Here is a 22,691-nt window from a genome sequence, read left to right as displayed (position 1 = left end):
ATTACTCTATATTCTGCAAGCATGTTGTAATGTTCAAAGGACAGACTGTAACTTAGGTAAACTTACATTTAAATCAGTTCCCTTTGAAGCTTCTCAGAGGGATTATCTGTATTCCTCCTTACATAAATAGACTGTCAGGTTCCTCATAATTAAAATTCAATATATTCTCTGCAAAGGGTTTAAACCTGGCTGTACTTAGTCTCATAACCTTGTGATACATCTCAGAAAGCCTTAACTTCCTAGTTTCTCTATGCAGTACCTCTGTGGGGGCCTTGTGATGCTGCCAGTGAATTTCTGGAGCCCACCATCTGATAACCATTCAGTTATTTCCAAGGAGACAAGATTAAACAAGAGACATGGTGACGTTAAGGTGATAAGTGCCAGCACAATGTATCCCTGCATGGCGTACACATCTTTTCGTTGCCTCGTGATGTTTTTCTGCGTTCCTGAGGTCACCTGATGGGCCGGCTCAATTATGGACTGTGTGGACAAATCATATTCATGGAAGAGTAATTTTGGTCTGATTGAAAGCACCTCTCAGCCTATTCACCAGTCTAGCATGGTCAGCCCCCTCTTGAGTATAGACAAAGTCGAGCCTGAGAGTGGAGACATCCCATGAATGCAGAGGACACTTTGTGTTAGGTCAGGGATGGGCAACTCCAGACCTCAGTGGCCTGATCGGTGTCAGACTTTTGACCCAGCTAACACACCTGACTCCAATAAACAGCTAATCATGATATTCAGTTTAGAATGCAATTAGTTTAATCAGTTGTGTTTGCTAGGGATGGGGGAAAAATTCATCACTCTGGCCCCCGAGGACTGGAGTTGCCCATCCCATTGTTACTTAAAGAATTTAAACCAAAAAGAAATGCAGATGTCCGCAGAATATTGCGTCACAATTAAATTCAGATTGTTCAAAAAGTTGTTGAAGAAGCGATGACCATGGTGTCACAATATGGACACTGAAATCAAAAGGCAGGCATTAAGTCAGTCTAATCAACACTGTTCTTGATTTCAGATGGTTTATGACAAGAAGAAATGAACAATGAGTCTAGAAGGTAGACACAAAACGGTCTCCAGACTGCTAGGACAAAAAGTCAAGTCTGATCAATAGAGAATAGTCAAAATTACTTAACAGGTAAAAGAGAAATTAACCAGGATTCAGAGGGGAAAGAGATGGGCCTTCAACAGAACCCTGAGGTGCTCCAGAATCTCCATCATGATATTACATTAAGCAAATAATGATCATTCTGCACAATTTCCCCCATTTAGACAGGCCCACTGGCTTGAGATGGACCAGCCTATTTGGCATTTACCCAAACTGTTAGGTTCTGACACATACCTATCAAATAATTTCATGACCTAATGTCTTAATATGTGTTCATTATTAGCCTGTCTGCAAGTCTGTCTCTGATTTGGCCAATATCTTGCCAAAAATGTCAATGATGCTGTGAAGCATTGCTGAATTCTAGAGACTATTTGTACCCATGCTTAATCATTGAAATGTTTTACTGAAAATAAACTTCACAGCAAGGTTATTATAGTTTTGTGATTTTCTATGAGTTTTATTTCTATTAGTTTAAAAAGATATATTAGAAATCCAGTTTCAGTTAGTTTTCAGACTTGGATTTATTAGTTTTTTATTTAGTTTGAGTTTAATGAAATAATTTATATTTTGTTATTTATTATTTATTTTCAGTTTTAGTGTTAGGGACAGAAAATAACCTTATGTGTGGGAGGTTAGGAGCCATTCGTGTGTTGTAGGCCTATAGTTTGTGTTTTCTGGGTATGTCACTTCTAGCCACTGGGGATCAATAATACATAAGGTCAAGGCATAGGTTTGATTAGGTGTAAATTATGAATCAATCTTAATATGACGTGGAATTAAAATGATAATCGTCGGTTCCCCACTCAGATTCAAACATTTCTGTTGCGCAGTTCAAAGCTATTGCTAGCTCTGGTTGATGTTGGTCATGGGTATTCTCTTGGCTGTTCTGTAACAGCTCGATAGCCTCGACTATGTTTGCCACGTGATCTTCTCTTCTCGTATGTCCTATGCGTCCATTTGCAAAGCAATCAACCCGTTTACTCTAGCAACGACAGGAGTTTTACATTTGGGATCAAGGGATTGGTTGAATTTTCTGAAGGCTGGTTCATCGCACAGTCTCGCGGACTTGCCAGACTGGATGAATAAATTAACCAGTGCTACCTCTCTTTTTTTTACTCAATTAAATTAGGTTGCCATATTTCTGCTCTTTTCATGCAAACCGCTAAAGTTGGTTGTCCTAGCAATGCCGTTGACGTGCATCTACTAATAACTGGTGGCTGTCTCACCTTGTCCTTATCCTGAAATTGTTTGTATGATTCTTTGTGGGTGCTGTTCAGGTGAACTTTGAGGTTGGTTGGGTTTTCCAATTGATCTCTGTTCCACACATGCTGCTGACACTACAATACATTTGCTTTTGTCTTTTCCTGCAATGAACTCAAAACAATCTCATACAGGGCTTTACCTTTTGCTACCGCCATTGTTCAGGCTCACAGTCAGCGATCGCCCTAGGATTTCTTCCCTGTTAGCTACTGATAGCTAGTGATAGTGATGCACAAGCTAGGCCTATTTGAAACATCGCCATATACTGGCAGCATTTATCAGCCAGATTCAGAAGCTTGAAAACCCCATCAGAAAAAAACTTGAAGACCCCATTTGAGAAGGAAAACAATTACAGCTAAACATAATTGATGATGGTTTGTACTTTATTTTTTATTTGTCTTGCAGTTAAAGATAAGTTTCACTAAAGTTTTTCAAATGTTTTTCTGAATTATTTTATTTCAGTTTACTAAATTGTTATTCCAATTGTTGTTTTTATTTTAGTTTCAGTTTTCGTTTACTTTAACAACCTTGCTTCACAGGTTTTTCAAATATTAAACATAGAAAGTAAAACATATTTGATGTGAGTTGGTTATTGCACTATAGATATAGTAGTTTATGTAACATAACAGTTTATGATACATTAGTTTCATAGTTATGCTCGGAAGATGTGAACTAGCTAGCTGGTGTGCTAGTAGTAGCCATTGTGCAATAACTTCACATTCCCTGAGACCTGAAGTGGTGTTGCTTCCAGTCTACCACATCCGTGGGTTGAGTGTACAAAACATTAGGAACACCTTCCTAATATTGAGTTGCACCCCATTTTCCCCTCAGAACAGCCTCAATTCATCGCAGCATGGACTACAAGGTGTCAAAAGCGTTCCACAAGGATGCTGGCCCATGTTGACTCCAATGCTTCCCACAGTTGCGTCAAGTTGGCTGGATGTCCTTTGGTTGGTGGACCATTCTTGATAACTGTCATGCGTGAAAACCCCAGCAGCATTGCAGTTCTTGACACACTCAAACCAGTGCGCCTGGCACCTACTACCATACCCTGTTCAAAGGCACTTAAATATTTTGTCTTGCCCATTCACCCACTGAATGGCACACAAACAATCCATGTCTCATCTCGCTTAAAATTACGCAATAAGGCCCGAGGGGGTGCAGTATATGGCCAATATACCACAGCTAAGGGCTGTTTTTATGCATGATGCAAAGCGGAGTGCCTGGACACAGCCCCCATGGTATATTGGCCATATACCACCAACCCTTGAGGTGCCTTATTGCTATTATAAACTGGTAAAGATGTATGTTTCGTCATACCCGTGGTATACTGTCCGTTATGCTATAGCTGTCAGCCAATCAGCATTCAGGGCACAAACCACCCAGTTTATAATGTTGAATATGGAGTCCTTATTACTTAGTTTAAGGGGGTGCAATGAATTGTGTTCTTTTCATCCCCTTTAAAAGGGTTTAAGTTATTGCCAATGGCTAGTTTGTAATACGCAGGCCATAGACGTCAAACCACCACTTCATAATCATTAATTTATTGCATTTACAAAATGCAGTCAAAACTGGTACTGTATATAGCACCTTTCCAGATGCTCCAAGCGCTGTAAGGAGGGTGTGTGTGGGGGTTGGGGGGAAACTCACCTCATCCACTCATCCACCACTAATGTGAAGCACCCATAAAAGTATTAAAATCCCTCAGAAAATAAAAGTTGCAAACTACAGTGAATGCAAGGAAAGTGGAATGGGTTAAACATTATGATACTAAATGTAAATACTTCATAGGGTTGTGGAACTATGGACTGAGTCGAGATGACCTGTGGTACCAACATTTCTGTTGCACATCACAACAGGTAAAAAGATGTGACGAGTGCATCTATGCTAGGCATTCATGAGCACATCTTCACAGCAACAATATGTCTTAACATGCCTTTGTAGTGGGTTGATTTATCAAATCACATGGAATGGGAGCAGGTTCACTGAAGCAGTGTGTTCCAAAATAACAGAGACAGGAATAACAAAACACAATGTCAGTTGAGTTGTTGTCATATCACAGGAGGTTGGTGGCACCTTAATTGGGGAAAACAGGCTTGTGGTAATGGCTGGAATGGAATAAGTAGAATAGTGTTGAATATATTCCGTTCGCGCCGTTCCAGCCCTTTCTATGAGACGTCATCCCCTCGGCAGCCTCTACTGTGTCATATGAATGTAAATTGCAGCAGCTGAAAATGAGTCAAAGGTGTTTTTGTTTTTTTTAACATATAAAAAGAGGGAAAATGCAATTCTAGTTATGCAAACTTGAGGGATTTCTTTTTACAAACATTAGGCTTTTATATTTACACACTTCATAAACATTATGTGATTTGGTCAATATAGAACATGTATCAAGACACAAAGATGAATTTAGATTCTCAGAGGCATAGATCATGACTATCACAGTTATTATGCGTGGTTTATTTGAATATGTAAAGCAGATTTTATTTACACTATTTTAGTAGGGGGCATACATAAAAGAAAAACATTACAAAGAATAGATCAACAGGTAAAACAGTTGTTGGTAAGTATCATGCCTTATAATAAATGTTAGCCTATGTTCCTCCTCATTAGTATAGCTGGGGATCTGAACTCAACTGAGAAAAAGAGAAAGTACTTGGCAATGTCAGTCTTAGTGTAAAGATCAAATTGGACTGAATATAACATTGGGAGCTAAGGCTAATTATTCATTCATTTTTAAGTAAGAAAAAGTCAATTGTAGTGAACACAAACATAGAAGTTCTTGTGCTCCTCCCAGTAGTGTAGCTCTTCGGCAAAGCTCCAGACACAGGCCAGGTCTTTGCAAGTCTTGACCGTGTGGACTGCACATGGACCTGGCAACTGCTCAAACAGGAGCTCAGCTGTACCCACTACGGTGAGTTTCTTCTGACCCTGGATCAGCTGCTGGATGTGGGCCTTGTTCAGAGGCTCGGGTGAGGCACTGTAGGAGACCATGACGTTCAGCTTCTCGTCTGTCGCTGGCACCTGAAAGCGATTTTTTCCTGTGGGGCACTGGATGTTATTTTTGTTGGAGAACAGGCCCGAAGGGGAGCTGAATATACGGACAGACCAGCACACCCAGTCATACTTTCTTTTCAGCTTCTCCAAAATGGCATCTGCCAGCTGCTGGTTGCTCAGGTCAGAGTGGTCCCTAACCAACCTCCGGGAATCCAGTTCAGCCTGCTTGGGAAAGCTGGTGATGCAGTCCTCAATGACAGCATTCATTTTCACCTGTACATCCTTCATCTTTTCACCCCAGTCTTGAAGAAGCTTCTCTTCATCATCACAGTCCTTTAGAGCGGTGTAGCCCATCAGAGCGATGAGGCCTATGCAAAAGAGTTTCTTTAACCTGGCACAGAAGTCTTCCATTGCGCGTCGACTTTTCTCTTCATAGTTAAGAGTAATTTCCAACACTGACTCTCCAGAGAAGTTGTCTCCCGTCACGGCACTATAGAGGGTGTGTAGGTTTTTGTCGCCACCTGTTTTGACAAAATGCTCCATGAAAAGCTTCTTCTTGACCTCACGAAACTTGGGTTTGGCATTGAGGATGTCCATGTACTTGCGGAACTGGTTGGAGATGTTCTCCTCTACAGAAAAGTAGGCAGCGTCCGCTCCGCTCTTCTTGATCTCCTCGTTAATACGCTGCATCTCCTCTGAAACCACCTCCAGGCGTTCACGAACTTTCTGGAACTGCTCCTTCATGAACGCAGCTTCCTTGCTCTCCACATTGTCCAGGGCCAATTTCACGATGGGAGCAGCGATGGCGAAAACAGGGAAGAGGTCACCTGCGATACTGGCCACCACCTCAGCTCCCTGTTCAAACACTTCCATTACAGTCTCTACCACGTTCTTCTTCTCTGCTACGATCTTCTGTAGCTGGCCGGCCATCTTTGCTGGTATTGTTATTATTCAGTGCACAACAAATAACAGTATAACATCTGAAAAAAAAGAGCATAAGGACATGGTCAAAAGGATGTTTGAACTCTTTTATTTACATTAGATATGATAAAGTCTATGGTCTACATAATGACTCGACTAAACTGACACTTAATAATAGCAGAGTTTACCAAAGTCAGTCCTGGGGCAGCACTGAGTTTGTGAAACGCTGGTCTATAGAATGACTCTTGACAAAGACAGAAACCTTTCTACTGACACTTAACTAAAGCATTATTGAAGATCCATTTAAAATCTAGACAACCAATCATCCCCCAGTTCAAGCCCTTAGTTAAAATGGAGGAAAGGTTCAACAGCAATACCAAAGTCTTAACAATTAGGCCCATATAGTTGATTACCTACCTCCCTATAGAATATTAGTATTTGAACTTACGTAGAGCTGTTCAGGTATTGTTGGACTGTGGCCTGCTTCCTTGCTCAAACTCTCAACTAGAGTGAATCCCTGCTGGCCTCACAGTGAGAACTGATAAAGAAAGAGAGAGGGAGCAGTATAAATTGCAGTACACAAGCAAAGCCTGCTGGGATTACAGCTGGACAATCAAAGTGAGCAATGAGGCAACAATGCAAAGAGAATTCACCAGTGAGGGAAGACACGTAGGGGTAGATACTCTATGGAGTTTGACATGTGTACTTCAAGGCAGTGTTACAAGCAGGAATTAAGACTAATTTCAGCCTGGAGGCCATTGTAGATTAAATACTATCATTGTTTGTTACAGAAGTAGTGACAGAACATTTATTATACCGCATTTAAAAAAAAAAAGTAATATACAGTATAACGTGTACACCTCTGCTGCAATAAATCATTGTAAATTGTATTTGACAACTGGCATGAAATTACTTTCAGGTCAAAGTACAATGTTATAAGCTCACAGTTTAGAAATAAAAACCTAATCCATTCTCCTTTGGCCCTTCAACTACCACCACCATCCCCACCACGGTTGCTCGCTCAGCCAGTCCAGTCAATGCCACGGAGAGTGTGGGAGTGATAAACTGTCTGTTGGAGATTAAACTTGCTGAGCAGGAGTGCATTTTCCACAAAAATGCAAGTAACCACAGCAACTAGACAACGGAAACTATTCTGTCAGCGTCTCAGTCTGCCTTTCTCTGCTGCTGAGGTCTGGCCCAAGGGTGTTTACACTGCAAAAGATCAGGGAAGATGTCACCCTCATTTCTCAACCTGATCTATCACCTACATCTACAGCTGTCAAGGGAGGCACAGTCTTTATGGCCGTAGAGAACAGCGACTACTAAAACAGATTGGTCTAAGAAAATCCAAGAACTCTAGAACAATCTCAATACAGCCAAAGCTGACAACTCTCACGCATTTGACCCTCTTCTCACACCACACCTCATATCTTGCATTGAAAAGTACAGATTTGATTTTTTAAATTAGTTAGTGCGTTAACATTTCAACTGTGCTCCAAATTGTTTTGAAATTGAGAATCTGCGCCACTGAGGTATAATAAGAACTGAAGAATATGTCCAAGATGTCCGACTGTTGTTTTCAAGATAAACCTACTCAACTTCACATACGTCGATTCATGGACCGTAAATATCCAGGTGGCATCCCGTTTATACGGACAAACATCACATGCGCACAGGGAGCAGTGTCGACGTCATACAAACCCATGGCAGACATTGGATGAATATAAAAATGTTCATATCTTTGGTTGAGTAAAAAAAAAAATTGGCCTCAGCAAAAATTAATTTGAATAATTTAATGGATGTTTTGTGCACAATGGTGATGACTAAAGTGTCTTATTAGGAATTTTGAAATGTAACTTCTCTATGTATTCGACCCCGGGTGGCACAGCTGTCTAAGGCACTGCATCGCAGTGTTTGAGGCATCACTACAGACCCTGGTTCGATACCGGGCGGTATCACAACCGGCCGTGATAGAGTCCCATAGGGCGACACACAATTGGCCCAGCGCTATCCGGATTAGGGGAGGGTTTATCCGGGGTAGGCCGTCATTGTAAATAAGAATTTGTTCTTAACTGACTTGCCTGGTTAAATAAAATACAAAAAAACAAAAAAATGTGGCAGTGTATGGAAAATTGTCTTTCTGGGCTGGGCATCAGCTAAACTACAGTACCGAAGCAAAACTGTAGGAGCAGTAGAAACCATGCTTCTTGACCCGAACCCTGGCCCCTTGATCTGCGTCTGCAATTTAACATCACAAGCGGAACCTCTATCAAATCAAATCAAAATCAAATCCAATTCTATTTGTCACATACACATGGTTAGCAGATGTTAGTGCGAGTGTAGCGAAATGCTTGTGCTTCTAGTTCCGACAATGCAGTAATAACCAACAAGTAATCAAGCTAACAATTCCAAAACTACTACCTTATAGACACAAGTGTAAGGGGATAAAGAATATGTACATAAAGATATATGAATGAGTGATGGCACAAAGCGGCATAGGCAAGATACAGTAGATGGTATTGAGTGCAGTGTATACATATGAGATGAGTATGTAAACAAAGTGGCATAGTTAAAAGTGGCTAGTGATACATGTATTACATAAGGATGCAGTAGATGATAGAGTACAGTATATACGTATACATATGAGATGAATAATGTAGGGTATGTAAACATTATATTAGGTAGCATTGTTTCCCTATCCCCTTATCATTGAGGGGATTCATCTCGCCTGGGTGCGCAGGTAGCCGTGTTTTGCATGGGCTGAAAGTTGATTGCATTTGGAATCAGGATTCCTTCCGGGCTTGAGACAGGTTCAAAGCCCAGGGTTAAGTCGGCTCAAAATTAATTAAGCACGTGTAGTAATTAGTAGAGTCCTGTGTTTTCCCATGCAAAAGTGATTGCTTTTGATAAACAAAAGGCTTTATCTGCCTTCCCAATGAAAAATATTTGAGAATTTTCTGACATTTATTTGATGGAAAAGAGATTTCTAAATGATGCACCATGCTGTCTTGTCGACAAAACGACAGAGCGCCACAGATTATTCTTTGATTTGAGAATGGCGCTCCTTCTTCCCCACTTTCGCCCGATGGCGTGACGGCTCAGCATAATCGAATCCGTCCAAAAGAAATGCTCCTCAAGATGAGAGCGGAGTTGAAAGGAGAGAGAGAGAAAGTTCTCAGCTGAGTTTATAAAACTGTAAAAAGAGCAGCACGGTAGCACTGTTTTATGTACAATGTTGCCAATAAAATGAGGCTTTGTCTGGGCTCCCGAGTGGTGCAGCAGTCTAACGTACTGCATTCCATTGCTAGAGGCGTCACTACAGACTCTGGTGCGATTCCAGGCTGTATCACAACCGGACGTGATTGAGAGTCCCATAGGGTGGCCCACAATTGACCCAACGTCGTCCGGGTTAGGCTGGGGTAGGTCGTCATTGTAAATAAGAATTTGTTCTTAACTGACATGCCTAGTTAAATTTAAAACATTTCAAATGTTGCTGTTATTCCCGTCCCTATAGAGAGAAATAGTAATGCTGTATTTTTATGGGGACTCTGCCATGGTTAGTTGGACAAAGCCTATGGGAAAGATAAATTAAGTTTTTGTAGGGTTTTTGTAGAAATGCCAAAAATAAGGTCTGTGGTAAACAAAGACTGAGGAGACCTTATACGTTTTGTTATATGAGATAATGTTCCTCAGCTAACGTCACTTTTTGAGAATTTTTAACAAATGAATTCATAAAAAGGTCATGTTAATTGACTGCTATTATCTCATAAGACAAAATGTATAAGATCTCATCTCATAAGCCTGTGTTAACCTCAGACCTTATTTGGGGCGTTTATTCAAAAACAAAAAAATTTCCCCCATAGCTGAACGAACGAGAGGTAACTAATTTCCGGGTTTTAGGACTATAAACTGGCGAGTTCTATTGCAGAATGCAGCCTTTTGACAGCACACACTAAAGTAGATTTAATTCGCACTTGCAAGAGTCCCCTTGTTTTAGCAGGGAAGTTTGGTAGGGTGACTTTTTTGGTCAGATTGTGAACTCAAAAGTTTGATTCAAGAAGAGGGGGGGGGGACAATAAATATACCAATTATTTGATTAGGGATGGTGTAGGGGCAGATTTATGTAATCTTGTCTTCAGGATATTTTATCTATTTAATTTAGCCTGATCAGTGGAATAATTGTAATTCTTAACAATGGGGTAAAATATAGAGTAATTAGTGTGCTTGTCAACAATGACACTTATTCCCCATGGCTATTTTTATTATTCCACTTCTTCCAATTTTGACAGTGTAATCACACATTTGAAATCTGATATGCCTATGTCTGAAAATTAATGATGAGGCTATGTATTTTTGCAGCCATTAATGGACAGTTTTGAATAAGTCACACAAATAAGCATTGGATGTTAAATACTCCAGGCCTCAAATATAATTTTTCACATTTTACTATTGTGCAGTCAATAACACAAAATAACATCTGTATATAGTGTGTGGAAATGAATTAAGGAGGTAAGGCAATAAATAGGCCATGGTGGCAAAGTAATTACAATTTAGCAATTAACACTGGAGTGATAGATGTGCAGATGAGGATGTGCAAGTATACATACTGGTATAAATACTGGTGTGCAAAAGAGCAGAAAAATAAATAAATAAATAAATATGGGGATGAGATAGGTAGTTGGTTGGATTTTTTACAGATGGGCTGTGTACAGCTGCAGCGACCGGAAAGTTGCTCTGACAAGCCGATGCTTGTAGTTAGTGAGGGAGATAAGTCTACAACATCAGTGATTTTTGACATTCGTTTCAGTCATTGGCAGCAGAGAACTGGAAGGAAAGGCGGCCACAGAGGTGTTGGCTTTGGGGATGACCAGTGAAATATACCTGCTGGGGCGTGTGCTACGGGTGGGTGTTGCTATGGTGACCAGTGAGCTAAGATAAAGCAGCGCTTTACCTAGCAAAGACTTATAGATGACCTGGAGCCTGTGGGTTTGGCAACGAATATGTAGCGAGGACCAACCAACGAGAGCATACAGGTCGCAATGGTGGGTAGTATATGGGACTTTAGTGACAAAACGGATGGCACTGTGATAGCAAATTGGATGCAGTCTGAGTAGAGTGTTGGAGGCTATTTTGTAAATGACATCGCCGAAGTCAAGGATCGGCAGGATAGTCAGTTTTACGAGGGTATGTTTGGCAGCATGAGAGAAGGAGGCTTTGTTGCGAAATAGGAAGCCGCTTCTAGATTTAACTTTGGATTGGAGATGCTTAATGCGAGTCTTCAAGGAGAGGTAACAGTCTAGCCAGACACCTAGGTATTTATAGTTGTCCACATATTTTAAGTCAGAACCGTCCAGAGTAGTGATACTAGGCGGGCGGGCAGCGATCGGTTGAAGTGCATGCATTTAGTTTTACTAGCGTTTAAGAGCAGTTGGAGGCCACGGAATGAGTGTTGTATGGCATTGAAGCTCTTTCGCAGGTTTGTTAACACAGTGTCCAAAGAAGGGCCAGATGTATACAAAATGGTGTCATCTGCATAGAGTTGGATCAGAGAATCACCCACAGCAAGAGTGACATCATTGATATATACAGAGAAAAGAGTCGCCCGAGAATTAAACCCTGTGGCATAGAGACTGCCAGAGGTCCGGACAACAGTTAGGTCACCTAACAGTACGAACTATGAAGATAAATGGGGGTCAATCAATTCACATATGGTGTCCAGGGCACAGCTGGGAGCTGAAGGGGGTCTATAACAAGCGGCAACAGTGAGAGACTTATTTCTGGAGAGATGGATTTTTAAAAGTAGTAGCTCAAACTGTTTGGGCATAGATCTGGATAGTAGGACAGAACTCTGCAGGCTAACTCCGCCCCCTTTAGCAGTTCTATCTTGACGGAAAATTATGTAATTGGGGTTGGAAATTTCAGAATTATTGGTGGCCTTCCTAAACCACGATTCAGACAAGGCTTAGGACATCAGGGTTGGCGGAGTGATCTAAAGCAGTGAACAAAGCAAACTTGAGGAGGCTTCGGATGTTAACATGCATGAACCCAAGGCGTTTCCGGTTACAGAAGTCAACAAATGAGAGCGCCTGGGGACACACAGGGCCTGGGTTAACCTCTACATCACCAGAGGAACAGAGGAGGAGTAGGATAAGGCTAAAGGCTATAAGAACTGATTGTCTAGTGCATTCAGAACAGAGAGTAAAAGGAGCAGACCTCTGGGCGTGGTAGGATAGATTCAGGGCATAATGCACAGACAAGGGCATGGCAGGGTGCGAGTACAGTGGAGGTAAACCTAGGCATTGAGTGACGATGAGACAGGCTGCATCTCTGGAAGCGCCAGTATGGCTGCGATCCCCGTACAGGGACCAACATCAGGGGAAATTTCAGAGTGACAACTAAAAATACAACTTCGTAACATTAAACATTCTTGAAAATGCAAGTGTCTTACACTCTTCAAATGATTAGAATCTTGGTAATCAAACTACGTTTTCCAATTTAAAATAGCTATTACAGAGAACAAATCCCATGCTTTTGTTTGAGAAGAGCAATCAAGAACAGAAACATTTTCCACCATGACAGTTTGTACACATTCACATCTGAAGGTAAAATTACGACTTACATTCTGATATCTTGCTCTTATTTCTTTTCCTGAGTGTCCCATTGATCAAATGAAGTGCCGTTTTCTTTGATAAAATCAATTTTTATAGCCTAAATCGAAACATTTTGTAAACCGATTGTGCCGTGAATTCCATCTCTATCAATTTTTTACGGAGCATTCGGCGTGATTCGCCCCTGTAAACAATCGTTTATCTAGTCATGGTGGGTTTCAGTGCATTCCTCTGAATGTTTGCAACACAGCCAAACGTCATTGTTTTTTTTGCGGGGAGAATTGACCGAAGTGAACTGATTTGAAGACAACGATAAATGACTACCTTACGCACCAATAATTTTAGCGAAGCTTCATTGATTGACTATATTTCTGCCAAATGACCACTGATCTTATTGAAATCTAGCTGGTTAGATAGCCAATGAGCTGAGGTAAACGCCAGTATGTAATGGTTTGGGGTTTGACCACAATTCCTTGTTTGTAATCGCACGCGCTGGCAACTCCATTCTCGCCTTGACGATCAGAGGAGTTGCTTTAAGGCTTTTTACGCGCAGATGTATTTCGGAAAGTAGTAGTTTCAACGATTTCATTGAAGATATCATGGCGAATAAATCATGTAAAGCGAAGTCAAACTCTAAAGTGAAAGTGAAAAAGTGAAAGTGAGACTGATTTTTTGTTTGAGGAATCTTGGAGTGCTATGATTCAAACGAACTGAGGAGCTGTTTATGCAAGGACAGGACGTACTTCTGGACGGGTAGGTGCTAATGGTGTTTTATGAAATATAAAAATATATAAAAAATAAAAATTTGCAATGAAATGTGTAGTTTGTTTGTTTGTTTATATATATATATATATATATATATATATATATATCACACACACAACAATGGAACACCTTAGTGACAGTTGAATGGAACACCTTAGTGACTGTTGAATGGAACACCTTAGTGACTGTTCCCTGTGCTCCGTACAATACATATGTTTATTTTATGTGATGATAAAAGGCTCATACAATACAAATATTTTTTAAATGTTTTCTTTCACAGTGATAGCGACTCCAACTGGGGGCCCCCGGTGCCAAGCTGCCCGCTCTACCTGTGCCCCCAGTGGTGTTCATATGCCACAGTTCATTACTGCAGGCATGACTGTGCCTCAGGGCCAAAAGGGCACAGCATGGAGGCGTCGTTGTGTTCTGTGTCGCATGAAATGCACCACTTGTTCAGTTTGCCTCTGCTTTACATCAGAAAGAGACTGCTATGGGACATGGCACAGGCAGCAAAATATTATGATGAGGACTTCCAAGGGGTGTACAGTTTTTTGTATTTATTTTTTTCCTAATATTTTTTTAAACATTTTTTGTGTGTGTGTGTGTGTGTGTGTATTAGAATTTAGAATTTTTTATATGTTGTATAGTTGTTTGCACTGCTGTACATAGTTATAGATCATTTCACCAATTTGGCCACTTGGGTACATTTGGGCAACTTGTGTGGGATACCTGGGTGACTTCATGCTAAATGTCATGTAGCTCACCCATTCCTGAAGTTATCAGTCTGAAACTTTGCACACCTACAGTTGCCCTCTTGTGTTATCCATCAAAATTACCTCCAGCATCCTATCTGACTGTGTGGCTATCCTAGTATGTGTGAATAATGATACTACAACAATAAAAAACAGAAAACGTATGCTCTTTCTTTCTCTTTTCTTCCACCAGATCTACTGTGTTATATTCTCCTACATTCAATTAACATTTCCACAAACTTCAGAATATTTCCATTCAAATGATACCAAGAATATGCATATCCTTGCCTCTGGGGCTGAGCTACAGGCAGTTAGATTTGGATATGTCTTCAGGCGGAAATTGAGAACAAAGGGATGCAGCCATAACAGGTTTGTTCACTATCTGCGGTCTCCGCATGTCTGGGGGGTGGGGCAAGGGAGCTAACCGAGGCATGTAGAGCGGAACTTGGGGCTCTGCAGTAAAACAAAACAATAAGAGCTACCCTAAACAACAGTATACAAGGCATATTTACATTGACATAGGTAGTAAGATTATGGCAATGATCGTCAACTATTAGGGTTAAACCACCTTAATATTAATCTATTAGATTTTTCTTAAAGGTTGGATGATTGAGAAATTAATTGTTATAACAAGAACATTCTCAAACACCCAACACTTGGGAAACATAGATCAGGAGTTGCCAACCCTCCTAGAGTGCCAGCAGGATTTTCTTCCAGTCCTATTTGAAAGAGTTCACCCAAATGACAAAATCCAAAATGGTTGTGTCTTCAACTAGACTGCAATCTATGATTTGGTTTCACACTGCCTTCAACCATTAATATTAGAATTTCTTGTGCAGAGCATTTGTGTTGTGGTAACACTCCCATCACGTGTCACATACAACTTTCCACCTGGGAACGGGTATCAATCCCTGCTTCCAACCTTCCCACTGTTTTTCCCAATGTGCCTGTCTCCCCATCTCATTTCATTACCGTCTGAATAAAGTGTCAAACTACCCCAAAAATCTAAAAGTAACAAAGTCGTTGAATTTTGAGTGTTCATTTAATGTTCAAAGATTCCGGAATACACCTGACCTGTGGTTTTCATTTTTTTAAATGTTCTACTCTTAGGCCTAAGCCATGTCAAAATATGTAGAATTGCAGGAAATGGGCTTTAAAACAGTACAATTCTCATGGGGGACGACCCCCAGACCCCACGGCTAGGGCTTGTGTTAGGGGGCAATGAAATTCACATAGCAAAATGTCTTCAAAGGTTGGCAGCCCTGTCAATGTAATTGATTAGAATGTATAATCCAGCATACTAAATATAAACAGATGGTCTGATACTATTAGATCAGCAGCTATCATAAAACAGATGGGGCAAATGGCTTTGAAAAAGACACAGCTCTCATTGATACAACATTTGCATTAGAAGCCAGTTCAATGATGGAAGCGGAATGTCATGCATTTGGATAGAAAGACATCCATCTAATTTGATGTAGCCATCCACACTGCCATGCTAAAAAAAATAGACATTTCAGCTCTGCATTAAAACCTTAACTCCCAAGGGTTGTCTCATTGTCTGAGTGTATGTGAAGTATCTCTACTTCACTAAAGCAGACAAATTATCCAGGGTAAAGTGATGGTACATTTTCAGATGTGCAAGAATTAGGCTTAGACACTAGCCAACGTGTTGAATCAAAGTCGTTTACACATCATTTCAATTAAATTACGTTGAACCAACGTGGAATAGACGTTGAATTTACAGCTGTGCCCAGTGGGTACAGACTCAAAAGTGCTATAGCTGTAGCTCTACAAGGGAGGCATATCTCAGGCCAAATAATTCACCAAATAACAAGCAGGCCAGTCAACCTTAAAATGTACATTAACTGATGTCCACTGAGGAGCAGTTAGGCCTACTGAAGTAATAATTGTCAACATCATAACTGATCCATTTGTATATTAATATCTGGCCATCAAGATAGACATTTTATAGTGTCTTCTTTTCATGGTTCGAGTCCTAAATTAAATACAAATCATTGAAAGCTGCAAGAATAAATGGCAACATTTGAGTGGCCCAAACAATCAGTAAGCTACAGTAAGTATCTTTTGTCGATTGAGGACTAGTTGAGGGAGGTGGCCAAATCATCCTGTGAAGCTTGCCCACATATACACTGACCAGACATGACTGGCTGCATTTAACAAATGGACATAGATAGCTCTTTGCAAGCCGAGAAGAGAAAATCATATTACACTTGTTGTTGTTAAAAGCTTTTCATGTGGCCTCTTAATGGGAAATGCATCGATTAGCTCGTTCAACAAGGGCTCTAATTGCTTTATTTCAGTACCTTGTTTAACTCCCTATATAGTCTGCATACCTCGTGGATTAATATGATAAGGCCTTGCAACAATATGTCAATTGATTAAATTCAGCACTGTTGCCACCGCAGTAGTACTTGTATCGTGACTATAATTATGGCCAGGAGAAACACTTCCTGGAAAAGGCCTGCACATTATGTCACCGATTCAAGGCTACCAACGCCCAACCACTGTTTTGACAGAAGTTGTGCACATAGTTACATTGTGTGTTTTGCGCAACTTACAGTAAAACATAGGCTATTATCTAAATGCGCACATTACATGATAAAGTAATGTTTTCAAAGATATCGTAGGATCTCAAAAAGTCATGACCAATTTCACCAGTCTCGTCGTTAAAGAACTGCGCAACTAATGAAAACAGCCGCGATAACTTTTGGAAAATATAGACAGAACTGTGTAAGCCTATTGAAGAAACTTTTAAATGGTCATATGCAATTTCTTTTGGCTAAAAACTCACCTTTTCATTCGCTTTAGTTTGAGGAAGAAAAGCAAATGATTTATCCGATCTGTTTTTCTCTTCCTGGTCTCATATTACAGTTAAAGTGACACACCCATCGACAGAAGCTAAACTTGGGTGGTGGTTAGACAAGTTGTTGAACAAATGATAGCATATTTTCCTGGTCAACATAGAAACTATAATAAATTACACTCCTTTGACAAATAACTGACACAAGTATTTTACCAAGACTATTATAACATTTGCTGAGGATAATTGTGTTTATATTGTGTGAGCTGATGATTGTTTAGGGAGTAATGTAAATAAACTGTCATATATTATCAGTATCAATGTTCATGACTACATGTATCTCTGCTTAAACGTTTTAACATACAGTACCCTCATGTTTTTTACATTTCTTCAGCTGCAGATAGAAATAGAACATAAACGTCCTAATTTACTATTGAATAAAATTCCTAATGTACTCTTGCATAATGATGACCAGCGATAACAATGTCCTTTATATTGTGGTTTATTAAGAATAAAGAAGACCATAAACATGAGAAATTACAAGGATATCAAATGTGTGAATATAGACAGAGATGTAATGTTGTAAGGATATAGATTTGGACAGTGTGATGCATCTATCAACAGCATTTTCCAACGGAGCTTGAGTAAGTCCCCAGTACATTGATGAGGAGAAATGGTTGTTTGCTGAAAACTTACATAACACATTATTACGCTGGCTGGTGTGCTAATTTACAGTATGGTCATCATGAAATACTGGAATGCAGGTAAAATAAGGTATCTTACTATTCTATTTGGTAGGAGTACTAAGTTCTCATATGTTGGCATTGTTGTTGAGTAGATAGCCACAGCCTGGCATAAAATGTCTCATATATGTCCATTAATACACATATACAAATCCTGATAGTTTAAACCAGGTGTGCCAAACTAATTTTGCCCAAAGAGATAGAGGCGCCATACTAAAAATTGGTTATATTTCTTTGCCGTGAAATTTTGCATAAGACAGTCCACTATCCATTGTTTCCCCCTCAAAATCTGTCCGCTGCAGGCCATGTGTTTGACACCCCTGGTTTAAATTATCACAAACTACACAAAAATCTATAAGGCCAATAAACAAATAAAAATGTTCCAGTCTGTAACAAGAGATTACATTTCACACAACCACCAGCTAAAGCATCAATAAAAACACCTCTAAACTCAGTTATAAACATTCATGAATTGTATTTGTAGTTTTCCCCATTATAACTACTCTTTTTTCCATTGCACTGTGTAACAAAAGGCTACTCAGGATGAACACATAGGTAAGCTTTTTTGTGTTTTCCATAGTAATAACAATCCTCTTGGAAGTTGTTGGACTCCACCACTTCCTTATAGTGGCTGACAGCATGCACCAAGCAGTTGGGGAGACTTCTGCTGAGGACCTGAGCCACATTCATCATGTTCCCCTTCAGTTTCTGCCCCTCAATCTCTTGCTGGATCTGACCCTTGTTGATAGGCTTAGGCTGAACACTGAAAGAGATCACCACTTTGATGTTGTTCTTGGTCAACACATCAAAGTAATTAGCTCCTCCTCTACTTCCATGGTACTTCTTTCCAGCTAGCCAGTTGAAAAAGAAAATGCGCTCCTTGTCATTGAAGACCCTGATAGACCAGCTCACCCAGTCAAATTTCTTAATAAGGGTGTCTAATAGGGATTTGGTGAAGTCAAGGTCAACACTGCCAGGTTTCTCCTGAAGATGATGTTCCATGTCCAGTTTGGCCTGATCCGCAAAGTGTTCAGTGCAATCGTCCACCGCTGCTTTCATGCGGGTCTCAACATCTTCCATACGCTCCTGCCACTTCTTCACCATCTCATCCCCCACAACCCCTTCCTTGAGGCTGGCGTAACCCATGACAGCAATGATGCCCACCACAAAGAGCTTCTTAAGCCTGGCGCAGAAATCTTCTACCGCCCTTCTACTCCTTTGTTCTGTGGAAACCACTGTCTCCAGCATGGGGTCACCTGAGGTATTGTCCCCGGTAACGGCATTATAGAGCGCGTCCAGGTTCAAGTCCGCGTCCGTGTTCTCATAATGGCTGAGGAACTTCTCCATCTTCTTCTCTTTGAACTTGGGCTTGGCGTTGACAAAGTCCTGGAACTTTTCGTACTGGCTGAGCATTTGTGCCTCACGGTCAAAGTTCTGCTTATTCAAGGAGGTCCTCTGCAGCTCCAAGGCGATTTGTTCGATCTCAGCCTGGATGCCTTCCAGTTTCTGGTTGACCATGCTGAACTGCTCAGTCAGGTAGCGGGCATCCTGCCCTTCAGGGTTGCTGAGGATCTCAGAGGAGGCTACGAACACAGCCTCAAGGACGGGATGGAGCTGGCCCACAGTGGCTGCCAGGACTGCAGAGGCCTGTCCCATGATCTCCACTCCCTTCTCGATCTTGCCTCTGTTCTGCACGAGCCATTCTGCCACACTGGTCATTTTGAGGGGTCTATCACAAAGTAACAATAGCCAACAAGGTCTTCAAAGATTCTCCAACTATGTTGATGTCTGAAAGAGAAACAAGAGGAACAAACCATAAAGCTCTTGTGGAGGTTTGTTGAGGTGAAATAATACATTTGTTAAGGCAGCATCTGATTTTGCGTATTTTTTTCTTCTTCTAAGGATTAGCTAGCTATTAGTTTGAAAAAGTTTGTGTTGGAGATGACTCGATCTTCATCATCTCCAGTGGTGTAAAGTACTTAAGTAAAAATACTTGAATGTACTACTGAAGTCATTTTTGGGGGTATTTGTACTCTACTATTTATATTTTTGACAACTTTTACTTTTGCTGTACTACATTCCTAAATAACATAATGTACTTTTTACTCCATACATTTTCCCTGACACCCAAAAGTATTCGTTATATTTTGAATGCTGGACAGGAAATTGGTCATAGAACATCCCTGGTCATCCCTACTGCCTCTGATCTGGCGGACTCACTAAACACACATGCTGCATTTGTAAATGATGTCTAATAAAAACAATTTAAATGGTGCCGTCTGGCTTGCTTAATACTAGGAATTTGAAATGATTTATACTTTTACTTTTGATACTTAAGTATATTTTAGCAATTACATTAACTTTTGATACTTACATATATTTTAAAAACCAAATACTTAGACTTTTACTCAAGCTGTATTTTACTGGGTGACTTTCACTTTTACTTGAGTAATTTTCTATTAAGGTATCTTTACTTTTACTCAAGTATGAAAATTGGGTACTTTTTCCACCACTGATCGTATCCAACACAGAAAACATGAGCAGCGTCTAACACAGATTACACCAGACAGTTGGAGTCAAATAGAACAAGCTACTCTCAGCAATAAAACAGATGGAGAACATGTTGGGACATGCAAGAGTCTAGTTTCATGCCACACCCAGAGTCTCAGGTATATGACAGGACTCGATCACAGCTTCGGTGGCACTGACTCACTTCAAAACATGATTTAAAATAAACATACTGAATGTTTATGGCAACTCAGAGCAAACATAAAAAGCAGTGTGTGTACTCTCGCTTTATGACGCGGAGAGTTGCGCAACATTGCAGTGCTGGCTTTTTGGAGTTGAATTGACAAGCCTAACAATAGCCAAGACCCAAATCAAACACAGATGTCCACAACCTGAGGAAAAAAGGGGATTTTTCTTTGTGAACATGTGATTTTCAATGTAAAATACACAAAAGAGATGAGCTCACACATATGTCATTCCCCTGAGACAATATCCACTACAGAAAAAAGGCACACCCAGAAGGAAAAGAATTCCCCACTGCACTTGTTCTGTAATGAAAAACACACTTTTCTCCCACACACTCAAATATGAGTTCATTGAAATGCAATTGGGTCATTGAATTCACAGCATCTCCAAGTACAATGTAGCATCAGTCATTTACATTTGTATGAAAAACACGAAATACAGATTCATATGTACACCCATAGACCATTGGCTTACCAGTAATTGCTGGATGGCAAGATGAAAAGTGTCATTTTACATGCTTTCCCAAGGTCTACCACTGTACTAATTACGTCAGTCCTATTAAATAAGCTAACATCACCAGTTATTGCTATCCCATTTTAAAATTACACAATGTCCAAAAAATGGTGTAAAGAGAATATTAAATAATTGGAATTTTGATGTAATTTGTAGAATTCACTTGTGACTCATCACCACATTGAACTGAAAGCATTTTAATAAAAAATAATAGTGAAGAAAAATACTTACTGAGAAATTGTCCTGGTTTAGGATATGTCAAGTCTTCACTTGTAAAACAAAAATAGTTGACTGTGAGAATGCTAATCCAAGGGTACAATTAAGAGGAAGAAAAAGGCGAGCCCCAAACTATTTCTGTAACCAACAGGAGGTATTTTGCCTTCTTTTCAATATCACTCAACTTCTCTCAAATCCTTTGAACATAGGAGTGCTGAATAAAATCTTATTTCTACCGATTATTTTCCATTCTTCTGGGGGAAGAAACAAGCCTAAAGAACTCTTATTGAGACCACATCCTTGAGTGATGAGATACCAGCAAGACCACATCCGTTAACAATGGTATCCCAGCATCTCAAATTGCACTTGAATTTCACCTGTTTGCCTTGTCAGTGCACAAACAAAGTGGATCTTTCAAAACCAGTTCCTCACTTTTTCATATGTCTCAGAGGTAGCCTATACTTCTCAAACAAGATCCGTTTGTCAAATGATAGAAAATCTGGGTCAATAAAAGTTGACACCCTTGATGCTAATTCAAACTGCCCAGATGGAGCATGATAAAGAAAAGAGGAAGAAACTCACCTCTTATAGTCCAATAAAGTATACAGGGGGGTGCAGTCCAGTTATCCAACAGTCCAACTGTGCCTCTGAGCACCAGCCTCCTAGTGTTGGGATGTATATGTAGTCTCTCTCTCTCTCTCTCTCTCTCTCTTCTCTGTCTCTCTCTCTGTCTCTCTCCCTCGTCACTCCCCCGTTGGAACTCCTCCATCCCCTCTCTGCATTCCAACAGGAACCCACTCTGAGGGATGAGGGGCAGGCACTGAGACAGATAACATCCTGTAAACATAGCCCATGCAAGGACACCACACAGGGTGTGAAGGATTGTGTGTGTGTCTGTGTGTGTGTGTGCATGTGTATGTCCAAGCGTTCAAGTGAGCAAGAGAGCCACAAACAAAACCCTGCTTGTTGTGTCTCCATTGAGGTCGCTATGGCCACTGCTTCTTGCCTCTTTTAACAGTGTGCCTGCTAAATGCCACTGAGTTCTGTAAAGTAAGCATGATGTTTTACAGATAAGCAATTGCAGTTCCCTAAACAGAGGCAGTTCTCAGTATTTTCAAAATAGCGCACATAAGGGACATCAGAGCTAAAACATGTGTAATTTTGAACTCTTTTAACCTTGAAAATGCATTATCACTGAAGGCAAGCTATTGGACATTTGGATTGAGGCGT

General features: G+C 40.4%; 2 protein-coding genes across 3 annotated transcripts; both read right to left on the bottom strand.

The window, feature by feature from the left end:
• Positions 1 to 4,798: 4,798 nt before the first annotated feature.
• Positions 4,799 to 22,544, bottom strand: LOC118367468 (protein rapunzel-like). 2 transcript variants are annotated; one of them, XM_052494283.1, is made up of 3 exons: positions 22,044 to 22,544; positions 6,735 to 6,824; positions 4,799 to 6,345 (listed from the first exon to the last, which is right to left on the bottom strand). In XM_052494283.1, the coding sequence occupies exon 3, from the start codon at positions 6,293 to 6,295 to the stop codon at positions 5,120 to 5,122; it is 1,176 nt and encodes a 391-aa protein (XP_052350243.1). In that variant the 5' UTR covers positions 6,296 to 6,345; positions 6,735 to 6,824; positions 22,044 to 22,544; the 3' UTR covers positions 4,799 to 5,119. The 2 variants fall into 2 exon arrangements, with proteins under 2 accessions (XP_052350243.1, XP_035606871.1); XM_035750978.2 differs by lacking the exon at positions 22,044 to 22,544 and adding an exon at positions 17,227 to 17,378.
• Positions 17,722 to 21,971, bottom strand: LOC118367467 (uncharacterized). Its single transcript, XM_035750977.2, has 2 exons — positions 21,477 to 21,971; positions 17,722 to 19,766 (listed from the first exon to the last, which is right to left on the bottom strand). The coding sequence occupies exon 2, from the start codon at positions 19,695 to 19,697 to the stop codon at positions 18,513 to 18,515; it is 1,185 nt and encodes a 394-aa protein (XP_035606870.1). The 5' UTR covers positions 19,698 to 19,766; positions 21,477 to 21,971; the 3' UTR covers positions 17,722 to 18,512.
• Positions 22,545 to 22,691: the final 147 nt, after the last annotated feature.

Source organism: Oncorhynchus keta, chromosome 34, assembly GCF_023373465.1.
Source record: "Oncorhynchus keta strain PuntledgeMale-10-30-2019 chromosome 34, Oket_V2, whole genome shotgun sequence".
NCBI lineage: Eukaryota > Metazoa > Chordata > Actinopteri > Salmoniformes > Salmonidae > Oncorhynchus > Oncorhynchus keta.
This window is presented reverse-complemented; position numbering and strand designations above follow the sequence as displayed.

Bases quoted from the DNA above. Each gene is read 5' to 3' on its own strand.
- LOC118367467 (XM_035750977.2), bottom strand. From the start codon at position 19,697: ATGACCAGTGTGGCAGAATGGCTCGTGCAGAACAGAGGCAAGATCGAG.
- LOC118367468 (XM_052494283.1), bottom strand. From the start codon at position 6,295: ATGGCCGGCCAGCTACAGAAGATCGTAGCAGAGAAGAAGAACGTGGTA.